Raw genomic sequence first — 26,360 nt, forward strand, 5'->3', positions numbered from 1 at the left:
AAATGGAAACGGAAAATTTTGAATTAACACATATCTCACATAAGTCATGTGACTCACTAAGAAAAACACATGCCAAAAAATCGATTTTATTCATTAATTTAATCTCCAATACGCTTCTCCAACATCTCAATGCCTTGCTCGTAGAAAGATTTGTCTTTTTCCTCGGTTTCAACAATTACTTTTTCATTTGAACTGACTTTCTCGCCGGCAATAGTAACTGAGAGCCAAATATGAAATATACGGTGGATGAGGAAGCATTTCGAAGTGTAATTCGTTCAATTTAACCATCGTTGCCATCGACTTGTGAATCGGTGCATTGTCTAGGTGCGTTGATTTTTTTCTTCGATATATAAGGTCGTTTTTCCTCTATTTTTGCATTGAAACTCTATGTAGTATTCGCTATTGATTGTCTCTTCCTTGTGGATATAATCGATGAACGATATTCCAAATTACTGAAGCCATAACCTTTCTAGCTCACTGTTGTGCCTTTGGACGCTCCGGACGTGGTACACCGGCGGCTGGATCCATGTTTCATCCATTGTCACATATCGACGCAAAAAATCTGCTTTATTACGTGTAAACATGGCCAAACACTGCTCTGAATCCATCAACACGTGGTTGTTTTTGATCGACTGTGAGTAAACGCGACACTCACTTTGAAAAAAGCTTTTATACAATCAAATATTCATGCATAAATGTAAACACATCGCCTTTTGGTTGGTACTTCTTGAATGTTTGATTTGACAATGGCAGAGTCATCTATGGGTCAGTCACACGACTTATTGAGCGGTCTTAATATGGTGGTCACTGTATAAAAACAAAATTATTTACCTGCGGTTGACATCCAACAACGATGAAGATAAAAACACCATGAATGCTGTTAACTATGTCAGTGACGTACCAAATTTCTTGGGGACCCCCTGCAGCAAACGAAATTAAATCGGCTATCCAGGTTACACCCATAACAACTACCAGCTTCAGACATACTCTTCCAAGCGCAGCTCTGCAACAAGTGGTGGTTTAACATAAAAAAATAATTATTTTCACCTAGGTGCAATGGAGGTTCAAAGTTACTTCTACGGTGTACACAAAATGCTTTTTACTACTTCAAAATAACACGTGCGCAACTAACTAACATTACAGCTTCAGGGGAATAAAATAATTTTTCTTTTTCACTTATTATAATCACTTGTGAACCGGTGCGAATTCTTTATCAATAAAATGATTTTCATGTACGAAGAAGAAAAACCTAGACACCTACATTATCTGAAGATAATTAACCAATCAAACTCTGAATCCTCAGTCTTAATTCTATCATTCAGATATTCGTATCGCGATACGTCTCGCTGTCTGGGACATTTTTTGCAACAATGATTGATTGGTTACAACAATTTGGAAAATCAATTGAAAATATCCCTTCTTCATATTTAGGGTATCACAGACAGAATTCCACAAGGAATTCGCACAATCGTCAAATCCCAACAAAAAATCTCCCATCTAATCAGATCTGTCAAAGATAAAACAAAGCAATGAAATCCCTTGCTAAGATTAACTTCATTCCTATATAAGCCAAACAAATAGATGCGTTTCCATTAGAGTAAAAGAACACCTGGAGTCTGTTACAAATTATTGTGAATCCTCTACTCTAGTCCAACATACCGGACACACAATCGACTTCAATAGAATCAATCATCGCCCCACTTCTTTGAGTCTGGAATAATTCGGCAAGCAAACAATTTAACTAGAGATAACGATACGAATATTCTCTTCATCTACCTCTTCGCGATAGCATCTCGCCCTGTTCAACTGAACATAATCATACCAATACAGTTAAAACCTCTCGAGAACACGAAAAGTCAAAACCCGCCAATAGATCCCCTATATTTACAAGGTTTTACGGCTCACCAGGTTCAAAGTCAACAGTGTTATTGTTCACGGTGTTCTCGATGGTATGCACCAGATCAAGACCACGGAATCGGATCACTTCTAATTAATTAACTACCCTAATTCCCTTATCTCTTGATAACGGATTCAAAATGGAAACCGAGACGTTGAGAAATTTTCAAATGTTGTTGAGAGTCACCAATTGAAGTTTAGGTTGCGACTGGATTGTTAAAAATAAATTTAACAAACACTCGTCGTTTCCGGATAGTTAAAAATGTAATGGTAAAACAAGCAATTTCAGATGAAACTGATGTAAACTCGAAAAGAAACACTAGAAAAATTACCAACACTCCAAATACCAGCCATTCATCTGTATGATGAAAATATGCGACAGAATCCTCAATTTTTCAAGAGTATCTCATAAGTTTTTACAATAATCAGATAAAATTATAGAGCACCATTTTCAAAATATGTATTCAGTTAACGTATGGATTGGAACTGTTACGAACAAGCTCGCGAAATGGGTCCTTAGGCCAGCCCTGTCTAGATGGAATTGCATTTTAAAATTTGGCGAATTCGCGCGGCGTCTTCAACATTTTTTATAGATAGAGAAAACGCCTTTGATGTGTCTTTTTACAACTCCTTATTATAGCGTTTATTTATTTATTTATTTTGTTTTTTTTTTTGTTCTAGAACTTTGTAGAATTTTATTTAGGTATATAAATAATATTGGAAGAATTATAAACGCAGTTAGTTTAGTTTTAAATAAATACTCATAGTGAAAAGATTAAATTAGTAAAAGTAATCGCAGAAATTATTTATGTGATAGTGATAAGTAAATTATTGTAAGTTAGTGTAGTGTATAGTGTGTAAATAAATTAAGAACTTGAAGAGACAGTGTTTATTAATTCACCATACGAATAGAAAGAGTGTAAATAAAATAAATACGAAATACATCACAGTATTGTACTCAATATTCTGCCTCAGCAGTTAAATGCAATTTCTTACACTAGTTTTCCCGAAAATTATACAAATTTTATTTAAAAAATAATATATTTTAATGAAGCAAAGATTTTAGAAAAAAAAATAGAGAGTTTAGTCACCATATTTTAAGGGTGATATTTCGGAAAGGGGTGGTCTGAGGAAATTTTATTATAGGAAGCAATTTTGTCGCATGAATTCGGAAACATCCTGTAATACAGGGTAGTCCTGTGAATAAAATTACATTTAATAATTTAACTTAAAGGAACGAACGGATTTTCAAATCAACATATTGAAAAATGATACGATTTTCTATCTGTTAAAACATTTGATTCCGACTTAATAATATTGTAGTTTGTAAAAGAAAGCGAGTGAAACTAATTACAGAAACTGAAAGCGAAAAACGACAAGTTATACGAGTTCCTTCCTATTCAGATACTGGTTGTTGTCTCCTAAGAAATCCGCGTTTATATTTATTGGAAATGTACTATGAGGTATTCCAAAGTTTAATGACACGGCATTCCAGCACTATTTTTCTTTTTTTTTGCAACTTTACAAGGATTCTTTGGATTAACAAAAAATATTAAACTTTCAAGTGATATCCAATTAAAGATGGGCGGCTATTTAATTTCTTGATACTAATAATTATCAATTATTAACGTTTTAATTTATTAAAAACGATGAAAAAATCAATTAATTAAGCAATTAATAACAATTATCATAATAAGCAAATTCTGTGACAATTCAATACCTTGACCTATTTTTGCACAAACCATGGAGTATTTGCGATAATTCGTAGAAGCTTCGATTGGAAACGCTCCAGAATTTCAATATTGGCTGCTGATCCCCACAATGGGACTCCGTAGGTCCATACGGACTTGAAGATCGCTTTGTAGATCAGTACAAGATAATTGGGATTTCCTACCAAGTGTAAACTCCTTAGTTTCAAACCAAATTGTTTACATTTGATGAATATGTGTTTCCTCCAGGTTAATAGCTTGTCCAGGTGCATGCCAAGATATTTGAAATCATCACGTTGTGGTGATTGTTTAGAGTAACTTTGCCTTTGCGGTTAGTGAAGGTTACCTGGGCTGATTTCGATTCGTTTTTTTAATGCTCCATTTGTTCTGTCTGTGGAGATGGAGCTGTAATGTATTTGATGATGTAGGATCTCTTTGTGATGCTAGTATGGCGGTGTCACTTGCAAATGTAGCTGCTAATACATCGTTGTTAGTTGGTAGATCTGCCTTGAAGATGAGGTAAAGCAGCGGTCCAAGGACACTGCCTTGAGAAACTCCGGCGTTTATTTTGTAAAGTGGTGTTTGGAATGCAGGATTTGGTATTACTTAATAGACAAGGACTTTCCGATTTTAAATAAAAGGCCATCATGCCAAACCTTGTCAAAGGTCTGAGTGATGTCTAAAAACGCTGCAGAGCAATATTTTCTGTTTTCAAAATCTACGTGCACATCTCTGAATCCAAATTGATGATTTGGTATATCTCTTTGGTCAATGATTGATTGTATTTTTTCGACGAGTAGTTTTGTCGATTTATTTATGCCACTTTCTACTGTTATGGAAAGTGAGTCGTCCTTTACGTAACATTAAAGCTATAAGTTAAGTATTTTATCGCTTTGGGACTCAATTCTTGCAGTATTCTAACTGTTATTAGATCGTATCCAGGGGCTTTACGTAGATGTAGCTTTGTCCTGATAGCGTTCAATTCAATAATTTCATTGGGATCCATTGGAAACGGCTAAAATACTCAATTTCGACCATTTTCTATGCAGTAAACATAGAAGTAAATCTCGGTTCCAAAGTAACCATTAATGCTCAACTCTAATTTGATTAATTCTAAAGCTCACCGTACCAGTTTTTTTTTGTTTTTAATTACTACATATACGAAGTACGGTTCTTGGGTTCTTGACCTCATAAAACAAATTTTTATGCACGACTCAGTGACATGTTTGAACAAGCTCTACACAAAGTTACATTATAGTAGAGCTCGTACTAGAACTCAAATTGAGCTATAAAATTTTTGACTTAAGAGAGAGGTAACAATAACCAAAAACAAAAATAGAATAAAGATTGTCTACGGTGACTTGTGTCCGGAAAAAATTAAATTAGTGAAAGAAATTGTTTCAAGTGACCGGAACTTGAAAACAAAAGAAACTGCAGCACAGTTTGGCATTTCCACCATCAAAATAAATTTCTACCATTCACCTCTGAAGTAATTTCGAAATTTGGTATTTCGAATATGTATTCCGCCATTCTTCAAAGGAGAAAACAACTACTTTCCTGGCTAATGCCTCGACAAACATTGAATTACATCTTATCTGAAGAGCGACAATCCTTTTTGTCAATATTAACATCCCCAATGACTCGCAATTGCAAGGAGAGGTTTATAACCACTGAATAGTTTTGAGGTTTTTAATCTCATCCGAGTGGTTTAACGACTCTCGTTTGGATTTGAGGTCCCAACTGAATTTATGGAAAGAGGGAGAAGAGACAGAGAGAGAGAAAAATGCTTTATTGTCAAAAGCTAGATTTCTCATTTTTTAATCTTCTTCTTCCTCTTTAAATAGGACCAGATTGTCGAATGCTTGTTTGAAGTCGATGAATGACTTATTCTCTTTATTCTCCCTCCATTTTCTGTGAAAAAGATCGCTTGCTGCACGTTTCTTGTCGTCATTTTTTTCCATATATGCGTCGGCTCCATAAATTTTGTTATTTACAACTAATTTGTTGAATTTGATGAGCCAACATTCAAAAGATATTACAAGGAGTGGTATCGGAAAGGAGAGTTCGTGCCAAAAACAGCGAAGGTCACTAAAAGTACCAGAAAATTAATGGCTACAATATTTTGGGACTAAGAGACTCCTTTTGATTGAATTTAAGGGACCTAGATGTGCGGCCCCAAAGCAGAAGTTTAGAGGTAATCAAAAGACATATTGAGTAGGAAAAAAAAAATAAAAATACAGATATAAAATTGAATAAGTAATATTTAATGATAATAAAACAAATGCTTAATGTATGGTCTTAGCCTTCATAGGAGTTGGAATGCAACAAAACATTATAATATTATAAATAGATTAAGTTGAATTATGACGAATAAACTTTGAAAAACATGGCAAGGTTGTGTCACTCAACTCATTCTGAATTCTTTTAACACGTTGACTGCCACGACAAGGTTCAGAATTTAATTACATTATATTATTAAAACCTCTAGGGCATAATTATCATAAAAAGATGTTACGAATTATCTCGAAGCCAACTACGAGTTAATTCGTACGCAGACACGATTCGACCTGTCGCTTTTCTAAAGCTAAATCATATATACGCGTCCATATTCGTCAGTAGTATCTCAGAAATTATCGAGTTCATTACATTTATGTCTTTCTGGAGTGTTTTGTTGTATTGTTTTTGTTTTTCTATATTAAAAATATTCTGCGAGTAAGTTTTCTTAGTAACACGCGAAATTTAGTTTTTGCGAGCTGCAACCTAATTTCACATAGGGCCAATCTTTCTGCAGGCCTCTTCCTCGTTGTGCGTTGTTTTGCTTAGGGGATGTGCGGTTGCTTCATGACAATGCTACTATGCACGTATGTGGCTTCACAGACATTGAACATCCACCATTTAGCCCTGATTTGGCTCCGTTCAACTCCGTTCTAGTGATTATCCTATTGGGGACTATTCATATTGAGAATATTATTCGTATCAAGGCCCTTCAAAACCGGAATTATCTAATAGAATTTTAATTTTATATAAATATATTTTCTCATACAAGTTTTTCAAAAATTACGACTATGCGACAAGGGTTGTAACCCTACAAATTTGAATTCAATATCACACTAAGCTTCCCCTCTCGATATTTAACAAATAAATTGCGTCATCTGATAACTGGTCCGAAAAAAAAGTAAAGTAAAGTAAAAGTAAAAATAAGACTACAATAAAAGTTATGTTGAAGTTTTTAATTACACTAATTATGAAAGAATATATTTCAAGCTTCTTTATAGTCGTCTAAACTATATATTAATGATGATCACCCAAAAACCTACTTTGTATCGATAATGATGTTCCCACACATAAATTGTCTTCTAAGACGACTTACGAAATGGTAACTGTACATTGTAATTAGGAAATTCGGTCGTTGTTCACGAAAAAAATTACACAAGTACATACCTCTCTGTCGTTGATTTGACGAGTTCTCTCTTCCATAAACCGCAGGTAAGTTCTCTGGCCGTGAGACCGAACAGCAGCAAATTGATGAACAATAAGGTTCCGACTGGCCCGAAAAAGTATGTCAATTTCTCTACATCACCTGTAACAATAAAACTCAATCATTTTTATAGGACGATGATAATTTTTAGGTTAAAGTAAAAAATAAAACAATTCGTAAGTTGCATATAGAAAAGTCCAGATTACTTTGAACATTTTTCAGCATTTATTTCAATATGAAGTAGCATTTGTTTTTTTAAATTCATTCATCCAATGATTTTATGTTAATTCAGCTTGTTAAAATTAATGTAATTCATTCAAAAAATTATAAAATTTAAGTTAAGTTACTTACCCACGAGTTTCATACAAAAATTTTGTTTTCGTACGTAGACTTCGACAAAACTTTTATCAATTTTTATTTTTTAATAGTAATATTAAAAGTACAACTGTGCGAATTATTAATTTGGAATGAACAAGAAGTTACATTGATATTTTTACTTGAATTGGCAACATTTAACGAATTTAAATAACATCGTCTATAGTTGTATAATCGTCTGGTACATAAATTCCTGACAATCGATAAAATTGTTTTAAATACAATTGAAAATAAAATTTGAATGTTCCCCATCATTCCCGCGTATGGAAAAAATTTTATTTAAGGTCAAAGGTAAAAAAAATGAGTTTTTCTCGATTTACAGCAAATCAATTACACTTTCGGTCATTTTCACATTTATTTCAAAAAAATCACAAATTGAATTTCGATAAATTTTCTATACAGTTTATCATGATGGATAAATTGTATATATAAATAAATCAGGTTCATCCAACCCTTCAAAATCATTCCCTAATCATATAAAAAGTTAAAAAATAATCTCAAAGATTTATAATTAAAAATTATTCAAAAGTGTATTTATATTGAATTGAGAATTGGTTGATTGCAGTTGGTTTTTCAACAATAACTCGCTTAATTTTCGAGCTAGAAACTTTTTTTGAAAAGTATTTTGTAGGGGATTTCAAGTACTTCAACGTCATATTAAGTAAAATTTTCTTCAGCCCCCGGTTTTGCAAAAGGGGCACCTCAAAGGGGTTACATAAGCCACATTTGGTACGCGAATGCATACTAATGTATTTCCTTCAATTTTTATGATACATAGATTTAAGAAAACTCAAAATTTTTGGCAAGAAAAACTCTACACAAAACATCCCCTATTCATATGAAAAGTTAAAAAATAATCTCTAAGATTCTTTTATAATTAAAAATTATTCAAAAGTGTATTTATATTGAATTGAGAATTGGTTGATTGCAGTTGGTTTTTCAACAATAACTCGCTTAATTTTCGAGCTAGAAACTTTTTTTGAAAAGTATTTTGTAGGGGATTTCAAGTACTTCAACGTCATATTAAGTAAAATTTGCTGCAGCCCCCGGTTTTGCAAAAGGGGCACCTCAAAGGGGTTACATAAGCCACATTTGATACGCGAATGCATACTTCGAACTAATGTATTTCCTTCAATTTTTATGATACATAGATTTAAGAAAATTCAAAATTTTTGCCAAGAAAAACATTTTCTCATAACATGAATAATTTATAGTTTATTTTTTTTTTCAAGATTACAAAATGCAGTGTTCAATCGAATTTATTTTTTCTAAAATAAGCATTCAAAACCGGTCAAATCATATGAATCATATCAATAATACATAAATAAAGTTAATTACAAGTGGATTACGATTAATTTCAATTAGGGTGGTAATGGCGAGGGTATAATTATTACATTTTTTCTAAGAAGAAAAAAGAAGAAACCTTATTTTTGTTATAAATCAGTCAATTCTTATGCAAAAGTCTTTTGATAGTGCTCATTTTAAAGGTTTTTCTATGTGCTTTGAAAAAGATCTCCAGAGTTTTTTCCAAAAATTTCATCAATTCCTTGTTATTTGAGGTTAAAGGTTGTCAATTTCGGGGTTCTTCAAAACTAGCCATCCTTCAACGAGCAATAACTCTGTTATTATTGAATTTACAGAGGTCCTTAAAAAATGAATCTATTTGTTTTTTTATTAGCTACATCTTTGTTCTAGATGATTTTTCTCATAAAATGAAAACTATTCAAGTTATTCATAAAAAATAGTTTTTTGAATAAAAAATGAGCAGTTTCAATCATTAATCACTCTAAAAGTACCATTTTTAGAAAAAAACTTTGTAGAATAAATGTTGCTTAGAATTAATCAGTCCATCGATCTAGGAGGTTATTTTGATGAAATAAATGTTCATCTACTACCCACGGGGCAAAAGCACCCTTCGTCACAGGGTAAGTTTGAAAGACCTCCATACCAATTTTCAAGAAAATCGACCTTCATTATCAAAATATTAATTAAATTAGAGGAATAGAAAAAATAAATTTTAGTAACCTAATTTTGAATCTACTAAACATCGATTTGTAATAACAACAATCACGCGTCAAAATTAATAGTTGAAATTATACATTCATGAATATTTATTTCCGTATGTCAGAACGGTGATTTGTTTCGTAGGAAACGAAGAATTGCATCAATCAATCAAATGACTATTAAAAAAATTTTTCCTTTCAATTTTAGCGCTTTCAAATTCTATTCTAGTCCAATTCAAATAGCTTTTTCTTATATTGGCCGTTTACCAATTGCTTCACAGATGAATTCGTAAGAAAAAAGAAGAGAGAGAAGAAGAAAAGTACAAGAGTTCATTGACCTCCCTCTTTCAGCAAGGGTTAGGACGTTTGATACACTTTAATGTTTTTTTGTTAGCTACAATTTCAATTGGATGTTTTTGAAAAAGTGAGTGTAGCCTCCAATGGTTGGAAGCAGGTTGTGACGGTTTATTTGAGCTCCACGTCAGTTTAGAAGCGCCGTCTTCCAAGCCGCTGCTTCAGATCGGGAAAAAGTTGAAAATTGCCGAAGGAATCGTCGTGAATCAGAACAATTCCAAAAGTCGGCATACCTCTTTGATTTGATTAGCTCTTAGTAAACGCCACAGTTTTACAATATGAATCTGCATCAATTGTGGTTCTGGGCTGCATAAACACCTTTTTTGCCATAATCATACGGTTGTTGAAGGTTCATTTGAATTTAGTTGGAGAATTTACGTGCATCTATTGATGTGATTTTCGGTTTGTTTCGGGCCTATCTACGTCTCATCACCTGTCAAAAAATCTTCTCCATCAGTATTGTAACTGTCAAGAGACTCCAAAGCTCTTCGGCGAGTTTTGTGATTGTCAGTCAATATCGTTGGGGCCCGGCGAGCGCAAATTTTCCGTAACTATAGAGAAAAGGGGGCAGATCTTGAAACTTGAAACGGAAATTTCACTTACGATAAACCCTAACCGCTTGATCAATTCGCTGAACAATGTCGTCTGTAGCGACAGACTTGCGTCTTATCCTCCTTCATCATGAACATCAGTTCGACGCTCTTTAAATTTTCGACTCCATCAATCGTGAAGGTGTCTTCCAAAACGAATGTAACAGAGAGTTTGAGCGGAGAAGATGCGGAGTTGTCTACTAGACACACCGATCATCTGCTGCATTCCTGTCCATCAAACTGTGCGATCGGAGGTGCGGTCGTTTTAATGTTTATTTAGTTTAAGATTATGGAAATTTGTATAGAGAGAGAGAGAGATAGATAGAGAGAAATTTGTGGACAAAAGCTTGTAAAAACTAAAAAACAAACATAACAATAACTAAATCAAGATACAAACGAAGTAAAATTTCAATATACAGAAGAAAACTTTACCTTATTTCAAGCTGTATTTTTTACATTAAACTTTTATTATTATACGTTCCATTCAATCATCTTGCAACTAAATAACTCGCTAATTCAATTTGGAGAATATTAATAAGGAAGTTCCCTTCTTTCATTACTTGAGAAGATTAACAAGACCTTTTCATAGTTTGTCTAAAGACGTGGGATTGTATAATCGATTCAATAAAGTGTGGGTTTCAGTTGAACTCCAAAATGTATGACTCTCTTTCAATGTATACCTCCACTAATTGTGTGGTACTATGCGAAGAAAATTAGAATCCATCACATATGATAAATTTAACTGTTTACCATAATTTTTTATATTTTGAGGATAATAACATATATAAATAAGAATAGTGATAAAACAAATCTGACAAATAATCGTCGTCTATTTGGTTCCATTCATTTTTCAGGATATTCCCTTTCAGGACATTCTTCTTTTCCAATTACTTCAAATACTCTTTGCACAGCTTCGTTATCATGTTAGAAAATAAATTTTCTATTGGCCAGAACGTACTATATTTTCCTATAATATTTTTTCTTTCCTCAAAATCATTTAAATTTTTACCAAGTCTCTTAATCAAAACATCCCCAAACCATCACCGAGCCTCCGTCGTGTTCCACAGTCGGGATTATGGATCTAACATCCGTTCTTTCTTTGAGACCTGCGCACAAACAATCTTCTCTTAGATCCATAACCTCAAACTTTGACTCATCATTCCATAAAAATCTCTCCCCCTCAATATAACATTTTGAAATTTGTTGAATGGATTATGAAGTGGGCAAAAACTTCGTTTCAGATATAAGATGTTCAATTTCTGATTTTGGCACGTCGATACATCACTTTTTAACACAAAGAGTTTATTTAATTTGGAATTTTCACTGTTTTGAATTAGTTTCATTGCATCGTCAAAGATTAATTATTGCACCTTCCATTCAATAGGTTATAAATAAAATGGTTGACGATTTTCTGATGTGATTTTCAGGTTCTAATTTAAAGAAACTCTGACATCACAGAACGACACAATTAGGCCACCGCTATAAATACAATCGTTGACTCAGGATTCTTCAATACTTTTTTATATAGCCGAAGCTGTCTTATAGTAGACTCAAAACTATCTCTTAGAACGTGAGGTCTTGGATGAGATACGGGCTTTCTAAGAATGTCTGTTTCTTTTAAATCAAGATTTTCTGAGAAAATTTCTGCTTCACAGGTAGAATCAGCAACCAATTCTAGACAACTGTACCTGCAGTTTTACGATTACTCCATTTATCGACTAGACGAGTATCAGGGCTGCAGCTGTACATCAACTTGAAGCCCGCCATGTAGCGAATAACTCTGTTGGTTCTTCGATGGCATTCTTCTCGGTAGGGTTTTCCAGTTGACTGTACCACGAGTACCACTAGCCACGTAGTGTAGAGCCATAACAGCAGATCGAAATCAGAAGCTTTCCTTGGTGCATGAGTAGTGAGTTTCTCCAATACTGGTTTGCATCCATCCATATTGAATCGGACGAGGATTATCTTGATAAAAGTCGATTGTTTGACCATGATATTACCATCACTTTGAGCTATTTCAAGCTTAAGAAAGAAAGAGACGACAAACACGTTCTGTTCCATCCGCATATCCCTCAGGTTGTTTCATGAAGATTTCATCTTCGACAACAACATATAAGAATACAGTCGAGACATCAAACTGTCGCAGAATCATCCTCTCAACAGCTCTATAGACAACAATGATAGAATCGCTTCCAGCCGAGTAATTAGACTGAAGATGTCTACATAGTCAGCATCGTTTTTGTTTCTGTTTTGGGATTTTTAGCGAAAGTATTTTTGCCAACCACTTTCCAGCTCTATACCATAAAAATAAAAGTGTCTAATCTGTTTCAGAGTGTAGCTAAATATATTTTCTATAAATGTTAATAGAGTTAGAGCCATTCCCTAAAGAGGAAAGTACATTGAGACAAAAAAAGGAGAAAAAATATTTTTTATAGATGTTTATAGTTAGTGGTGTGCAAGTTGTGATTAATATTATAAAATAATATATTATTTTATCGTGGTTTTTATTTTTGCCTATAAAATTTAATTTTTCTTTTAGCGACCATTGCATTTTTTATTATTACATCATTTACAAAATGAAAAAACTTTAGACGAAATTATTTACAATTCGTGTTATTTCTAAGCATTAAAAATGTAATTGATTTCAAAATAACGTTGAAAACCGTAAAACTGGCATCACTGTGAACGATATTCTACGATTATACCTGTTAATAGTCCAAAGAATCGAGTTATGCGCAGTTGGTACAATGACAGATCGATAGTATAAACGCAGCTCCAGGATTGGCTGTTGGAAATCAATGGCGGTTAAGGCCACCGATAATATCGATTATCTTTAGGGCCCTGCAGACTGCAATTCCGCAATATGCGATATCGAAGACAGAGTTTTTGAAAGCCATTGATATATATATTGAAAGTTTTAGTGAGTCTAAATAAAATCTAAGTTTAGTGCGCGATTAAAAACAATAATATTAATCCGAAATCGATTTTTGTGACAGTTTCAACTGTATAGAAGAAATAAAATTGATAGTTGTTGTTCAAAAGTATATTTAAAAAAATAAAAACAGTTGTACAAGTAAGTAATGTTTAGAATTTAGACTATTATCTTTATTTTGAATGATTTGATGTACGAAAAGTGCTTCGTTTAAAAAATCGTTATTCCACGTGATGATATTAAGGATTTTCAACGAGAAATTGACTTTGGTATGGACAAGAAATATCACGTGCGTCAAATTATTGATTTACCGATACGAGGGGCGGTCAATAAATATTATTACAAAATGTTTTAAAATTTATTTCAATTAAAAGCGATCTACTAGGTGTTTGTTTGGTATTTTAAAGTAAAATAATTTGTTTTTGTCTCGTTAAATCATTTGATCATATATATGAAGAATAAAATTTTCGATCTTGCTTCATTTTCGAGATAATCATAGTCGAAATTTTTCACAAATATTGTGTAAATCAAGTAACAAATCATCAATTAATTGATTATTTCATATAAAATGTGCTTTTTTATTTTATATGATTATTTTAATAAATAGAACGACGACTTTTTAAGCTTTAGTTAATTAGGTAATTTTTCGATCTTCCATTTGGTAAATTTTTTTTTCAATCTTTCAATGCGCGTTGAGAATTTTGGAGACAAAAAGCTCAAATGGGTAAGGATCGAAAAAAATATAGCAGTACGTTTCGAAAGACAATTGATTTTCGGCTTCAGCTACATTTTTCGAATAAAATACTTTCGGGATGTGCTGGCAACTAGAGTAATAATTGTGGGGCCGAATTGCCGAGTAGATGACTACAGCCGTCCTTGGTTTATGCAGCAAGGAAGATAAAATTGATTTGTTTTTTGAAATAAATTCCAATAGCAAGAAGAAACTGTGTCCATATTTGGACACATAACCCGCATAAAGTTGGTACAGATCAAAGAAAGCCGAGCCGAGCCGAACAAAAATATAAAGTGAGGACGTGCCGAGCAGCCTCGAGCGGCTTCAGTTACAATTAAATTTCCGACCGAACTAGACGAATTATTCTATTTTGTTTAAGTAGGGTTTTTTATTGTCTTTTTGGGGGCTGATTTAAAGCGAGTACCACCACAGCCATGGCTGACATAGCGACGTCATAGTCGGCAATCATTTTGAAAACACTAACACTTTAAAAAAAACTATAATGTAAGTAGAAATAACCCGGTCGGCTTCGTTTTCGGTGTGGACGTCGTGCCGGTCCGAACGTACCCGCCCGGTACCGCGGCATAGTGTGGACCCTGCTTAAGAGTTATCAAAAAACAGGGTGTCCCAATTCTTCAGTATCGACATCAACTTTCGAATTTTATATATTTAATTGCGTTTTTTGATTTAGTGGTAAAAACAAAGATTTGATTTCGGCGCGGTTAAGTAAATATTTGAGATTTGATTTCTTATTGAAAAATCATATTTTTTAAAATGTTTGTTCATTTTTAATTGATATCAATTTCTTTCAACAGTTATGGAACAACACGCAGAACTTTGCGAGACATATCAACTAAAATGGAATTATTACAGTTCTTACATGCATTCATGCATCGCTACTTCACTTTATAACGAGTCTTACGCTGATGTCGCTTTAGTTACAATGGATGGTCACCAGGTTATGGCTCACCGTTACGTATTGTCTTATAGCAGTCGTTATCTAGCTCAGGTAATAAATGAAATGCAAATCGTTCATCGTACCCAAAAAAACAGTTATCCACCAATATCAATTGCAGAAGACAGTTATGCGAGGAAAAATCAATATTTCATAAATACGCACAGCACTCATACCAAATTAACAAACCGTCAGTCCACGTGGACTCATCATCTTCACTGTTTACCAATGAAAACATCGAATCGTAAACATAAACGCATTTCTATTGGACGAAGCTGTCGGTACACAATTTGTTCGAAATATATCTGCTAGAAAGTCTGCCATAAACAGTGGCGAGAATTGGTTAGTTTATTCAATTTAATCGTCAAGGGTAGTTTGATGGCGACAAGATTATTTGCGTCAGATAAAAGACTACAGAAGTTCTAATAGACGAATGGAGTACAAAAAGGGCTCAGTTCACGTCTGGTACCCGGTTTAAACCAAACTCCCTTACAGGCAGGTACATCTTACTCGTCTATTTACGTTTTATAATTTTTTATAATCTGCAATTGATATTGGAAGAACTGTAACATGTTATTTCTAATTGATAAGGCCGAGTATGAATATACAAAGACGAAACGGCATTTTCCTTTTTTTACTTATAAAGGGTATATCCAGAAAGTAATGCTTCAAGGCCTGATGTATCAATATTCTTCGAAATACCACCCTCTAGTATCAAAATACTTTTAATATCGAGATTTACCTTTACCGACCCCGTCGTAACGGCTCTAATGTTGTTCTGGGTCTCCAAATATTCTTTCAGTTATCTCTTCAGTCGAAAGAACAAAACGAAATCTGCAAGGGTGAGTTTCGGGCTGTAGATCATCAATTTATTCGAGAGGCTACTGATAATCGATATTAATTTACAAAAATGGTGTTAATGGTCTCTATTGTTGATACGCAGTTATACCGTTTCCGAATGTCATCCGTGACAATCCTGGTGGATGCAAGTAGCGATATTACAATCCTCAAAAGTCATGGGAATTGGTTACAGCGGCTGAAAGTTATATAGATAAATCATATGCGTACAAAATGGAAGTTGCAAACAAAACTTTGCGAGCAGAGAACGAAAAGTCACCGACGTGTTCGAGGGCTTCGGTAGAATCAGAAGCGTTATCGGACGAACCAGGAAATTTGCTCTTCAAAAATATCGCAAATTATATATCACCAAACATTTTACAAATTGTTCAAACAATAAAATAATTATAAATTTTTGTAATCATAACAATAAAAAGGATTACAGTGGTTTATAAATAATGATTTGTTATTGTAAAAATATGAAAATTAAAAACAAAAAGTTTATCGCATTGTGGGGATCTTGGGAAAAATATTGTACATAACTCGGGTGAATACCGTTTTCGGCCTGAAGCGTCGGGCGTAAACGCTCTTTATGTTTTTTGTGCGGGTTTTGTATTAATAGTCGTTAGTTCCAACATTTCTAACCAATTATTCACTTGAATTTACACATAGACATTAATTAATATTCCGTCTAATATGATCGAAATTGACGAGAAGTAATGACGTAATAATCATTATTTTTACAAAATTATATCACACCGGACGCGCGTTGCTCTCCCGTGGATCGGAAGATTATGAGTAAATTTCGAAAAAATTAGGAACGTCCCTACGGTAAATTGGTGAAAAATTTTTGGCCCATTTGAACAGTATATTTGAAATCAGCTTTTTGGTTTGATGTGGCTGGATTTTCTTCGATTAGATGTGTCTGGACTTTATTCAGTTAAATGAGGCTGGATTTTATTCGGTTAGATGTTGCTGGATTTTATTCGGTTAGATGTAGCTGGATTTTATTCAGTTAGATGAGGCTGGATTTTATTCGGTTAGATGAGGCTGGATTTTATTCAGTTAGATGAGGCTGGATTGTATTCGGTTAGATGTAGCTGGATTTTATTCGGCCAGACGTGGTTGGATTTTCTTCGGTTAGATGTAGCTGGATTGTATTCGGTTAGAAGTGGTTGGATTTTCTTCGGTTAGATGTGGCTGGATTGTATTCGGTTAGAAGTGGTTGGATTTTATTCGGCCAGAAGTGGTTGGATTTTCTTCGGTTAGATGTAGCTGGATTGTATTCGGTTAGAAGTGGTTGGATTTTCTTCGGTTAGATGTGGCTGGATTGTATTCGGCCAGAAGTGGTTGGATTTTCTTCGGTTAGATGTGGCTGGATTGTATTCGGTTAGAAGTGGTTGGATTTTCTTCGGTTAGATGTGGTTGGATTGTATTCGGTTGGAAGTGGTTGGATTTTCTTCGGTTAGATGTGGCTGGATTGTATTCGGTTAGAAGTGGTTGGATTTTCTTCGGTTAGATGTAGCTGGATTGTATTCGGTTAGAAGTGGTTGGATTTTCTTCGGTTAGATGTGGCTGGATTGTATTCGGTTAGAAGTGGTTGGATTTTATTCGGCCAGAAGTGGTTGGATTTTCTTCGGTTAGATGTAGCTGGATTGTATTCGGTTAGAAGTGGTTGGATTTTCTTCGGTTAGATGTAGCTGGATTGTATTCGGTTAGAAGTGGTTGGATTTTCTTCGGTTAGATGTGGTTGGATTTTATTCGGTTAGAAGTTGTTGGATTTTATTCGGTTAGATGTGGCTGGATTTTATTCTCTCACAAATTTGTTCGTGGATCTTGTATATTTAGTCTCTGTTTTAATAATATACAATTACTAACATACGTATTTTTATGGTTAGATTTTGAAATATCAACGGAAAGTAACGACAACTTTGCCTTTAATGATAGTCATGCCTCCGGAAATCGATTACAAATCTTTAAAAGTTTTACTCAGATACATGTACAGCGGAGAAGCGAAGGTTCCCAAGGAAATTTTGAAACAAGTGTTGAGAGGTGGAGATATATTGCAAATAAAAGGATTATACAGGTAAGTAAGTCCCGTAAGACGTGCAGTCTTCGTATAACCAAATGTTACATTACATTAAATCAAATTAACATTCCTTTTTATATGTGTATAGGTTTCCTCACATCCAACGCACAAATTTTAACCACTTTCGTCACTTTCTAAAATTATTTCATCTACACTACATGTAAAATCCTTTTTTTATGTTTATTGTCTTTTAATCTTTCTCTGTAGTTTTTTTTATCTTCAGTCTTTTCTTCTTTGCGATTGTTCAGATCTTCTGGAGAAGTTAAAATAGTTTATCTCGTTTTCTTTTTCTCTTAAGATATTCTAGGTACAAAATATTCACGCATCCGCTTAAGAAAAATAGTGGCGTTGATGTAGGCAGATTTTCGTGCCATAAACAATATAGATTTTGGTGGAAAATCATCCTCCAACTCTAGTTTTATTATTTTTTGCGTTCATTATAACCGCAGGAGGTAAAAAGTCGACAAAGCTTTGGACCCCTTTCTGGAAACCATTTGGAGATCCGTTCCATCGATATTGAATACGTTTGCACGTTTATCAAATGAAGAATTCTATGCCATAATTGTTTTAAGTAAATCTCCCGTTTTCTTTCGGTTTATAGCCGTTGCTCTAGATATGAAGACAGTTTCTGATTTACGAATACTAATTTTTGGATGACGGCTAGAAAACAAAGTGAACCAGTTGTAACCAGCTTTCCCAATTTCATTTTTAAATTTGTGTTTAATTGTTAGTTGTTCTTCATAGATAAAATTTGTCGTGATAGTCGATCTTCATTATTTCTTCGCTGCCGTAACCCACGCTTGTCTTTTGAGAATTTCCGGCTTTATTTCTGTGTTCTAAGGTTGAATTCAATAGCCAAAATCGACGAACCAACCATCTATAAATTGCACACCAATCTATAATCAAAACTTTAGACTGCCAACTTTTTGAAAAGTTTAAACTTGGTATTCCTTGTTCACATTCATTTTATAAATCATCGAAAAATCAATATTTTGCTATCTAAATATATTCATAATTCAGTTTTTTATAACTAACTAAATTTTATATACATTTCCGGATATCTAACTTGCCATAACTAAGTTAAAATTTAACATATGAACATTGAAACATTATAAAATTCTGTGTTATTCAGAATTGGCGCAGTCACAATAGGATTCGACACATAGTACGAAAAACCTACAACAACAAATATGGACTAAGTGCCATGTTCCATATTTTCTTGTATTTTTACTTTTCCCTCATTTGTAACTAGATTTAGGAAGAAATGGTTTATTCAGGAAAAATTAATTGGAAAAGCAGATGTCATTGTGGGAAATAGAAAAAGAATTAACGAGAACCAGATATTGAAGGCAACGAATTTTTGTTACATACGTTAATAGCCAGTTAAATTCAGTAAATTTTGAAAACACATATTCCCCGTAATGGGATCGATAAAATTTTTTCACACCGTGGAAAACGCAACACGCGCACTACATCATCACTTTGTCTACTGACACGCCAACACTTTCTCTTTGACAATCTATCCCTCTATTATTTCTATTGTATCAATTAATATTGTTACAGAGAAAAAGAAGACGATAAGGCAGAAAAACAATCCCAACAATCTATCCAAAGTCCGTCTCCAATCAACCATACTCCAACGACTACACCGTCAACAACTCCCATACCAGTTGTACCGTCTCCTCCTCCTTTGATATCTTGTACAGCACCACAGCCAGCTGTGACAACTTCCACGCTAAAAATGCCTATTAAAATAACGAAAAGTACGAATAGTACTGTATCGGCTGTAACTACTAGTACTACGAAAGCTCCGATTACTCCGACATTTGTTTTATTGCAAAAACCATCAGAGGTTCAAGCGTTCGGAAACGCTTCTTCATCGGGACCGACAGTTTTCAATTTTACATTGTTGCCATCGTCAGGAAAAGAAGCCGATACGTTGAAGTCAAAAACATCCGATGAAAGTACCGCAGGAGGTGATCCAAAAACGGTTATTAAAACGGAAGCCAGTAATAATTTACAATATTTAATGATAAAAGGTAGGAAATTCGTCGTACTATTCATTTTCCGTGTTGTATAAACGAATTTTGTATCTCTAAACAGACGAGCCCGTCGATTGGAGCGATGTTGATATGAAAGTTATCGAATGTCAAGAAGTGTACGAAGAAATTCAAGTAAAATCAGAACGAGAAGACAGCAACAGCCCGGAATGTCCCCCAAACGAAGATAAACTGTTTTCTCCACTCACTTGCGAATTATGTACTGAAACTTTTTCAATACCCAGAGAATGGGTAAGACACGTACAGACCCACACGGATATGTTACCCGCGAAAAGAAGAAGACGAGACAGTACAGGAGGAAGCGTACGTCTTTTTATTAATCTTTTTATGTCAATAATATCGATGTTTTTCAGGATTCCTACGGGGATGAAACTTTTCCAGAATTGACATGTGACCTTTGCCAAAAGCCCTTCACAACCCCGGCTGAATGGGTAAAACATATACAGAGCGCTCACACCGAATTCGAATTGCACGTTTCTAATAGACAAAAGGCCAAAAATTACACGAAAGAATCGCCACGAGAATCGAAAAAAGAAAATGAAAAAGGTAAAGAATTTACCATATTTTCTTTGTATTTATTTATATTGGAGTAAATTTATATGCACTAAGACTTTTTACTAAACACTTATCTAATTCTTAACATATTAATTTATTTAAACACATCGTTTACTTGAATATTGACATCAGATTATTTACTGACTACTATGGATATCAGAGACTCGATTATATACAATTTTATCATATCCAGAATGTGGTAAAAGCGATATAAAGAAATTATCACCGTATATATGAAAAAAATATGATGTAATTGGCCTTCCGGGAATTGTATCCACAATTTCCGCTAGATTTATTAACATAATAGAGCAGGACCAGCTTCACGGTATATGTCAGTTATAACCTGATATAATAATTTTGAGAAAAATGTGTCGATTTTACTTAACTTTTCGATAAAACATTTTTTGGAATCTTCATTAGTTACAAAATTAAAGAATGGTTCAAATTATAGTGGTATACCAAGTACAAATATAGCCAATTATATGCTTTTGAATGAAATCGAAATTAAAATTTGTTCTGCACCTCATCTACACATACATTCGTGAGCGTTCAAAAATCTTGCAGTTTTCATTCTATTTTCACTGCGTGAATCTCTCTCCAGATCTTCTGTAGACTCTTCCTCTTCTATCACTTCAATACAAACACACTTTTGTTTGATATGACTGTAGACTCGATTGGTTACGGTTAATTTGTGGCCAGTAGCTTCCTTAATTCTTCTTCTGACCGTCCAATCCCTCACAGCCACTCCTCGACCCGATTTCTCAGCAATGAATTGACAATGAATCGGTTATCTCTCTCGCACCTTTATTCTTATAGAGCCTCGATGATAGTTACCACTCTCTTGTTGATGACGGTAAACACTGGAAACAACAGACTGATTAATCTTTTGGCGCACTGGCCACGTACAGCTAACTCTTGAGTCTTGCAGCTTGAGTAGATTTCACTTGTGTCCATTTTCAGGTATAATACTTGTATGTTATTAACGGAGATCTGAGTCGGTTAGTTAATTTTTCTTGTTACCCCCAAATACCATTATTGAAAACAAGCATTAAAAGTGTGGTTACTGATCAAAATATATTGTTGAACTGTAAGAAGAAGAAACAATTCAATATTGTATCATTTTGTGACTTGCGATTCCAGGAGTGTCGCCTTAGTTTGAAACAACTTGTTAAAATGAAAACTCACTATTTTCATGAATAATTATTATAAAACTCTAATTCTAATTTCAAAATTTCGTTCGTTACTTTGATATTTTTTCAAAAAAAATCTAATAACTTTGTTAAATAATGAATAATATGTTAATACTTTAGATCGATTTTGTTAGTTGAATATATTTTTTTTAAACGCCGGAAATTTTCGAGTAAACTGTGTAAATATTATCAAATATCAATTTAATGAATTGAATCTTCTCTATTTTTTATGATTTTCTATTTCGATATTCACTTTTTTATAATTTCTTTACGAAAAAACCTAAATCTGCTCAGATTTTTTTATATAAATAAAAAATGTTTATTCTCAGAAAGTATTCATTTTTTGTAAATGGTTCGAAATTTCGATTTTAATTGATTTCTGGAAGAAGAAAAGCATTACTGTTTGATCACTGCTTTATTTCAAATATAGCTTTTTATCCGGAAAGCAATTAGTCTTAAGGCCGCTTGACATGATGCAAGACGCAATTTTTCTTGATAAAAAACATGCGCAGTTTAAGTTAAACTAATAGTTTCGTGCAAAATCTCGCACTTGCAATTTTCTAAACTGTTGATTTTACGTTTTATTTTCTTTAGGCGGTTTTCAAATGTTTTTTCTTCCATTTTTAACTAGATTTTCTACGTTTTCTCGTCCAATTTTCTAACTAAACTGTCAAGGCTGAGGTAGATATAATTGTTACCATTTTTTTCTTGTTTACTTTACTTAGTTTAGTTATTTTTATTTGCGAAATGTCCACAAAATATTGAATAAAGTTTGAGGTTAGGAAATTGTTTACTTTTACTGCATGCAATTTCTTGCACGTTGTCTCGCATCATGTCAAGCGGCCTTCGAAAATTGTTTTATTTATCATACGATTTTATCGTTTACGTTTTATGATTTAGAAAAGGTTGGAGTTAATTACTGCAAGCTTTGTAACAAAACATTCCCTTCAAACGCATCGATGTTGATACACAGAAGGAGTCATACTGGAGAGAAACCGTTTACTTGCGAATTGTGCTACAAGACGTTTAACGTGAAGAGTAATCTTTTAAGACATTTGAGAACCATCCACAACAAAATTATCAACACTACCGAACTTGATAACAAGGAAGACAAGAAGGAATAATTTTATAGGATTTTATATGACATTGTGTACAAATAAACAGTATCCTACTGTAGATCGTATTGTTTCAAAATATGTCTCAATGTTTATTTAGGAGTAATAGGAGTATCCCAAAATTAACGCAAAATTTGAATTTATGCGGTAAAGTGTTGATAACCTTAAAAATAAAATCGAATCGTCAACTTACAGTTTAGGGTTAGTGTTTTGGATCATTTTTGAAACCAAAAAAAATAATAGTGGGATGAAATTCATTGGAAAAGTAGGAGAATATGATAAAAATGAAAGGAAAAATAATCTACGGGCGATTTGAGGTAGGGAAGGAAAAGAGGATGAGTTTTTAAGGGTAAAAAACGGTTTATCTCGATTTTCAGCATAACTACAAGTATTATGGAAAAAAGTCTAATAACAAAGTTGTAGGTAATAAGAAGATATAAAACTTTTGTAGTTTCACTTTTTTCACATAACCTCAAAATTTATGTAAAAAATTCAAAAAAAAACAATTTTTTTGGTTTTTTATTCGTATTTTTTACAAAAAACATTTATTTTTCACGAAATTTTTATTAATAGTTACCTTTTTATGTGCCATATACACTATAATTTATTTGATTTGTAAGATATATTTTTTCACATTATTTTAACATGTTATCGAAAAAGCATCCTAATTTTCAAACGAAAATTCTTCCATAAAAATATCACAGTTTTTTTTAAGAAATCCGTCACATTTCTGTTCACTGAAATTTCTACTTTCTGTTGGTGTAAAAAAATTACCATCACCATGGTAAATTTTCTCCAAAAAGGTAAAAAAAAACAAAAAAAAAGTTTTTTTCGATCATTATGTTTAATTTTTAGTTAAATTTTTTCAATCTAATTACACGAAAAATATGTAACATTAGAAATTCTTATAAATATATCAAAATCGTACAAAATTAGTTGAAAAATAATGGGACTTGGGTTTCTTTTCGTTTTTTTTTTGCCTTTTTTGAAAAAATCTACCATTGTGATAGCAATATTTTTTCACCATCAGAAATTAGAGATTTCAACGAACAAAAAACTCACCGACTTTTCAAAAAAAGCTGATATTCTGATAGAAGAATTTGCGATTCAAAATTTTTCCATAGAACTAGTATTTTTGTCAGAATTCGAGATAAATCGTTTTTACCCTTAAACCTCGCCCGCTTCCAGCCCTCAGATCGCCCGTAAATTATTTTTCCTTTAATTTTCATCATATTCTCCTTCTTTTCTAATAGGTTTCATCCGACTATTATATTCATACAAAGTAGTGTCAAAACTTCGTCAATTATGATGAGATTAATCAAAAAATTCCGGGAGACAGTATCCCTTGAAGATACCCAACAGACTCGTCGTCCAAAATCAAATCGTTCAGATGGTAATGTCGAAACAATGCGTGAGAGTGTCGGCGACCATCCAGGAATCTCAATTCGGCGTCGTAGACAAGAATTGCAAGTTTCAGGAAGCGTATACTTCCTAATCGTTTACAAATTTACAAATTTCAGTCAACTCAACAATTGAACTTTGCTGGAATTTCTGGAAACGTTCGTACATTCAAAAATACACTGTTTGATATGAACGTTTCGATAACCAAATCATCGTCTTCAGAGACTGAAAGTAAATTGTCAGTTTATCCATTCCTAAACGTTTTTTCTTAAAAAAAAAAAAAACGAAATTCAAACTATTACTTTACGAAAACCTCAAAAAACATTTATAATAACTATATATGTGTAAATATAAGATACCAATTTATTGTGTCAACCACTGGTTCTACTAGTGTTAGGCGCCGACCACCCAGGCTCCCTTTGATTAAAACCGCCAAACGTATGGCGCCCAGCAGTGATTTCTTTAATTCGACCACTGACCTTTGCGGATGAAACAACGTCGTTCTTAGTCCTGCTATTTTGCGATTTTTAACTCACGAAATAATTTTGAAATAAACGAAAAAACTAATTTGGGTAATCTTTACCATAAACTATATTTTGCTTCATACAAAGTCACTAATGAACAACAAGAATTTTCAAGTTGGAATTTCTGGAACCGTTAGCGATATTCACACTGTTTACACCACCACTAAACCAAAATTTACAATTACACTGTCTGAGGCGCGTTTCGATAAACTAGTTATCGTCTTCAGAGACTGAACGTAAACTGTCTTAGTCTCTTTGAGTGAATTTATGGTTTAAGGAAAAAGATATTGACACAACTAATGACACTAACAACCCAAACGATAACGAAATAATTTAAAGGAGTGTATTCAAAATTCTATTAATATTTTGTGTTTTGTTAATTGTTTGATTTGATCTTAATTTTATTAAAAAATAATTTTCGTTCAATAATTTCTTATCGTAATTTGCAAAATATGTGACGTTACACTAGGGAGGGAATGAGTCTCACAAATGTAACCAGCTGCGGGGGAGGGGTAAAAAATAATGAAATTCGTGTGACGTAAATTATGGATGACCCCCTAACACAAATTGAAAAAAACTCCGAAACATGGCATCCATTCCAGAACGTATTGAGTTTGTAGCGACCTATGTTATCTATTTAATTCAAATTGTGTATTTTGGGACACCCTATATTTATATTGCGATGTTCACTATCTTCACACCAACATTTACTGACGTTCGTTTCGATAAACGAGTTACCTCTTCAGATTCTCTGAAGACGATAACTTGGTTGTCGAAACGTTCTAGGAGAATGTGCAGTGTTGGTGTAGTGGTATTTAATAGTATGAGGATATTTAGAAATAAGTCTGTTTCAATTTTATTTTTAATATAAATATATATTGACAAAGATTTTAGTAAAATACTGTTTATCTTTAAGAAAATGTACGATTTTTTCCAATAAATTAGTTGCGATATAAAAAACTTTTTTTATTTTATTTCGACTGAAATTTCAAGCTTCAATTTTGTGTGTACCCGATTGAAATGATGGTTTCGACGAGACTTTTATATAATTAGATCTTTTTATTCGGAATATTGAACTCGTTATATTCCTAAATTTACAATTAATTTGGAATTACTGGAGCAATTGAAGATATTCAAATTGAATACGTTGTTAACTACTACTATACCAACACTCGAGACAAGACTGTTTGACACGCGTTTCAGTAACCTAGTTATCATCATCTTCATGTTAATCTTTGTTCCCCGAAGCCGAATGTAACTGATTCAATAATTCTTTGGCACTGAAGGTGATGGAATTTTTTACCAGATCAGAAGTAGGTATAATTGAGTAAATGTCCAAATTCTTCGCAATCCATAAATGTAACGAATAGTTTTTTCACGTAATTTGAAGATAGATTCGAAGAGATGCAAACTACAAGACCCCCAGAAAGGTAAACCGAACCGAAGATGCTATTGGAACAGCGAGTAGTAAGTTGTTAAAGCAGATTTAATCGCGAACAAGCAGAGGATAATTTTTTATCTAGTTTTCTACATTTTCGACATATACACACCAGTGAAGGGCACC

General features: G+C 33.3%; 2 protein-coding genes across 3 annotated transcripts in view; one reads left to right on the plus strand and one right to left on the minus strand.

The window, feature by feature from the left end:
- Positions 1–26,360, minus strand: part of LOC130446327 (probable G-protein coupled receptor Mth-like 1) — a 147,716-nt gene that overhangs the window by 7,097 nt on the left and 114,259 nt on the right. For both annotated transcript variants that reach the window (XM_056782512.1, XM_056782514.1), the window contains exons 5-6: positions 7,047–7,185; positions 832–1,003 (exon numbers count right to left, since the gene is read on the minus strand). In XM_056782512.1, the coding sequence (XP_056638490.1) occupies positions 832–1,003; positions 7,047–7,185 (311 nt within the window). The remainder of the gene's footprint in view (positions 1–831; positions 1,004–7,046; positions 7,186–26,360) is intronic.
- On the plus strand, positions 13,094–25,756 carry LOC130446328 (zinc finger protein 236). Its single transcript, XM_056782515.1, has 7 exons — positions 13,094–13,478; positions 14,886–15,079; positions 17,761–17,948; positions 19,515–19,990; positions 20,055–20,314; positions 20,365–20,557; positions 22,657–25,756. The coding sequence occupies exons 2-7, from the start codon at positions 14,888–14,890 to the stop codon at positions 22,878–22,880; spliced, it is 1,533 nt and encodes a 510-aa protein (XP_056638493.1). The 5' UTR covers positions 13,094–13,478; positions 14,886–14,887; the 3' UTR covers positions 22,881–25,756.

Source organism: Diorhabda sublineata, chromosome 7, assembly GCF_026230105.1.
Source record: "Diorhabda sublineata isolate icDioSubl1.1 chromosome 7, icDioSubl1.1, whole genome shotgun sequence".
Lineage (NCBI taxonomy): Eukaryota > Metazoa > Arthropoda > Insecta > Coleoptera > Chrysomelidae > Diorhabda > Diorhabda sublineata.

Coding starts and splice junctions, on each gene's coding strand:
- LOC130446328 (XM_056782515.1), top strand. CDS start 14,888: ATGGAACAACACGCAGAACTTTGCGAGACATATCAACTAAAATGGAAT. Junction 15,080..17,760: donor GCAGTCGTTATCTAGCTCAG/GTAATAAATGAA, acceptor TTTTATGGTTAG/ATTTTGAAATATCAACGGAA. Junction 20,558..22,656: donor GAAAAAAGAAAATGAAAAAG/GTAAAGAATTTA, acceptor TTTATGATTTAG/AAAAGGTTGGAGTTAATTAC.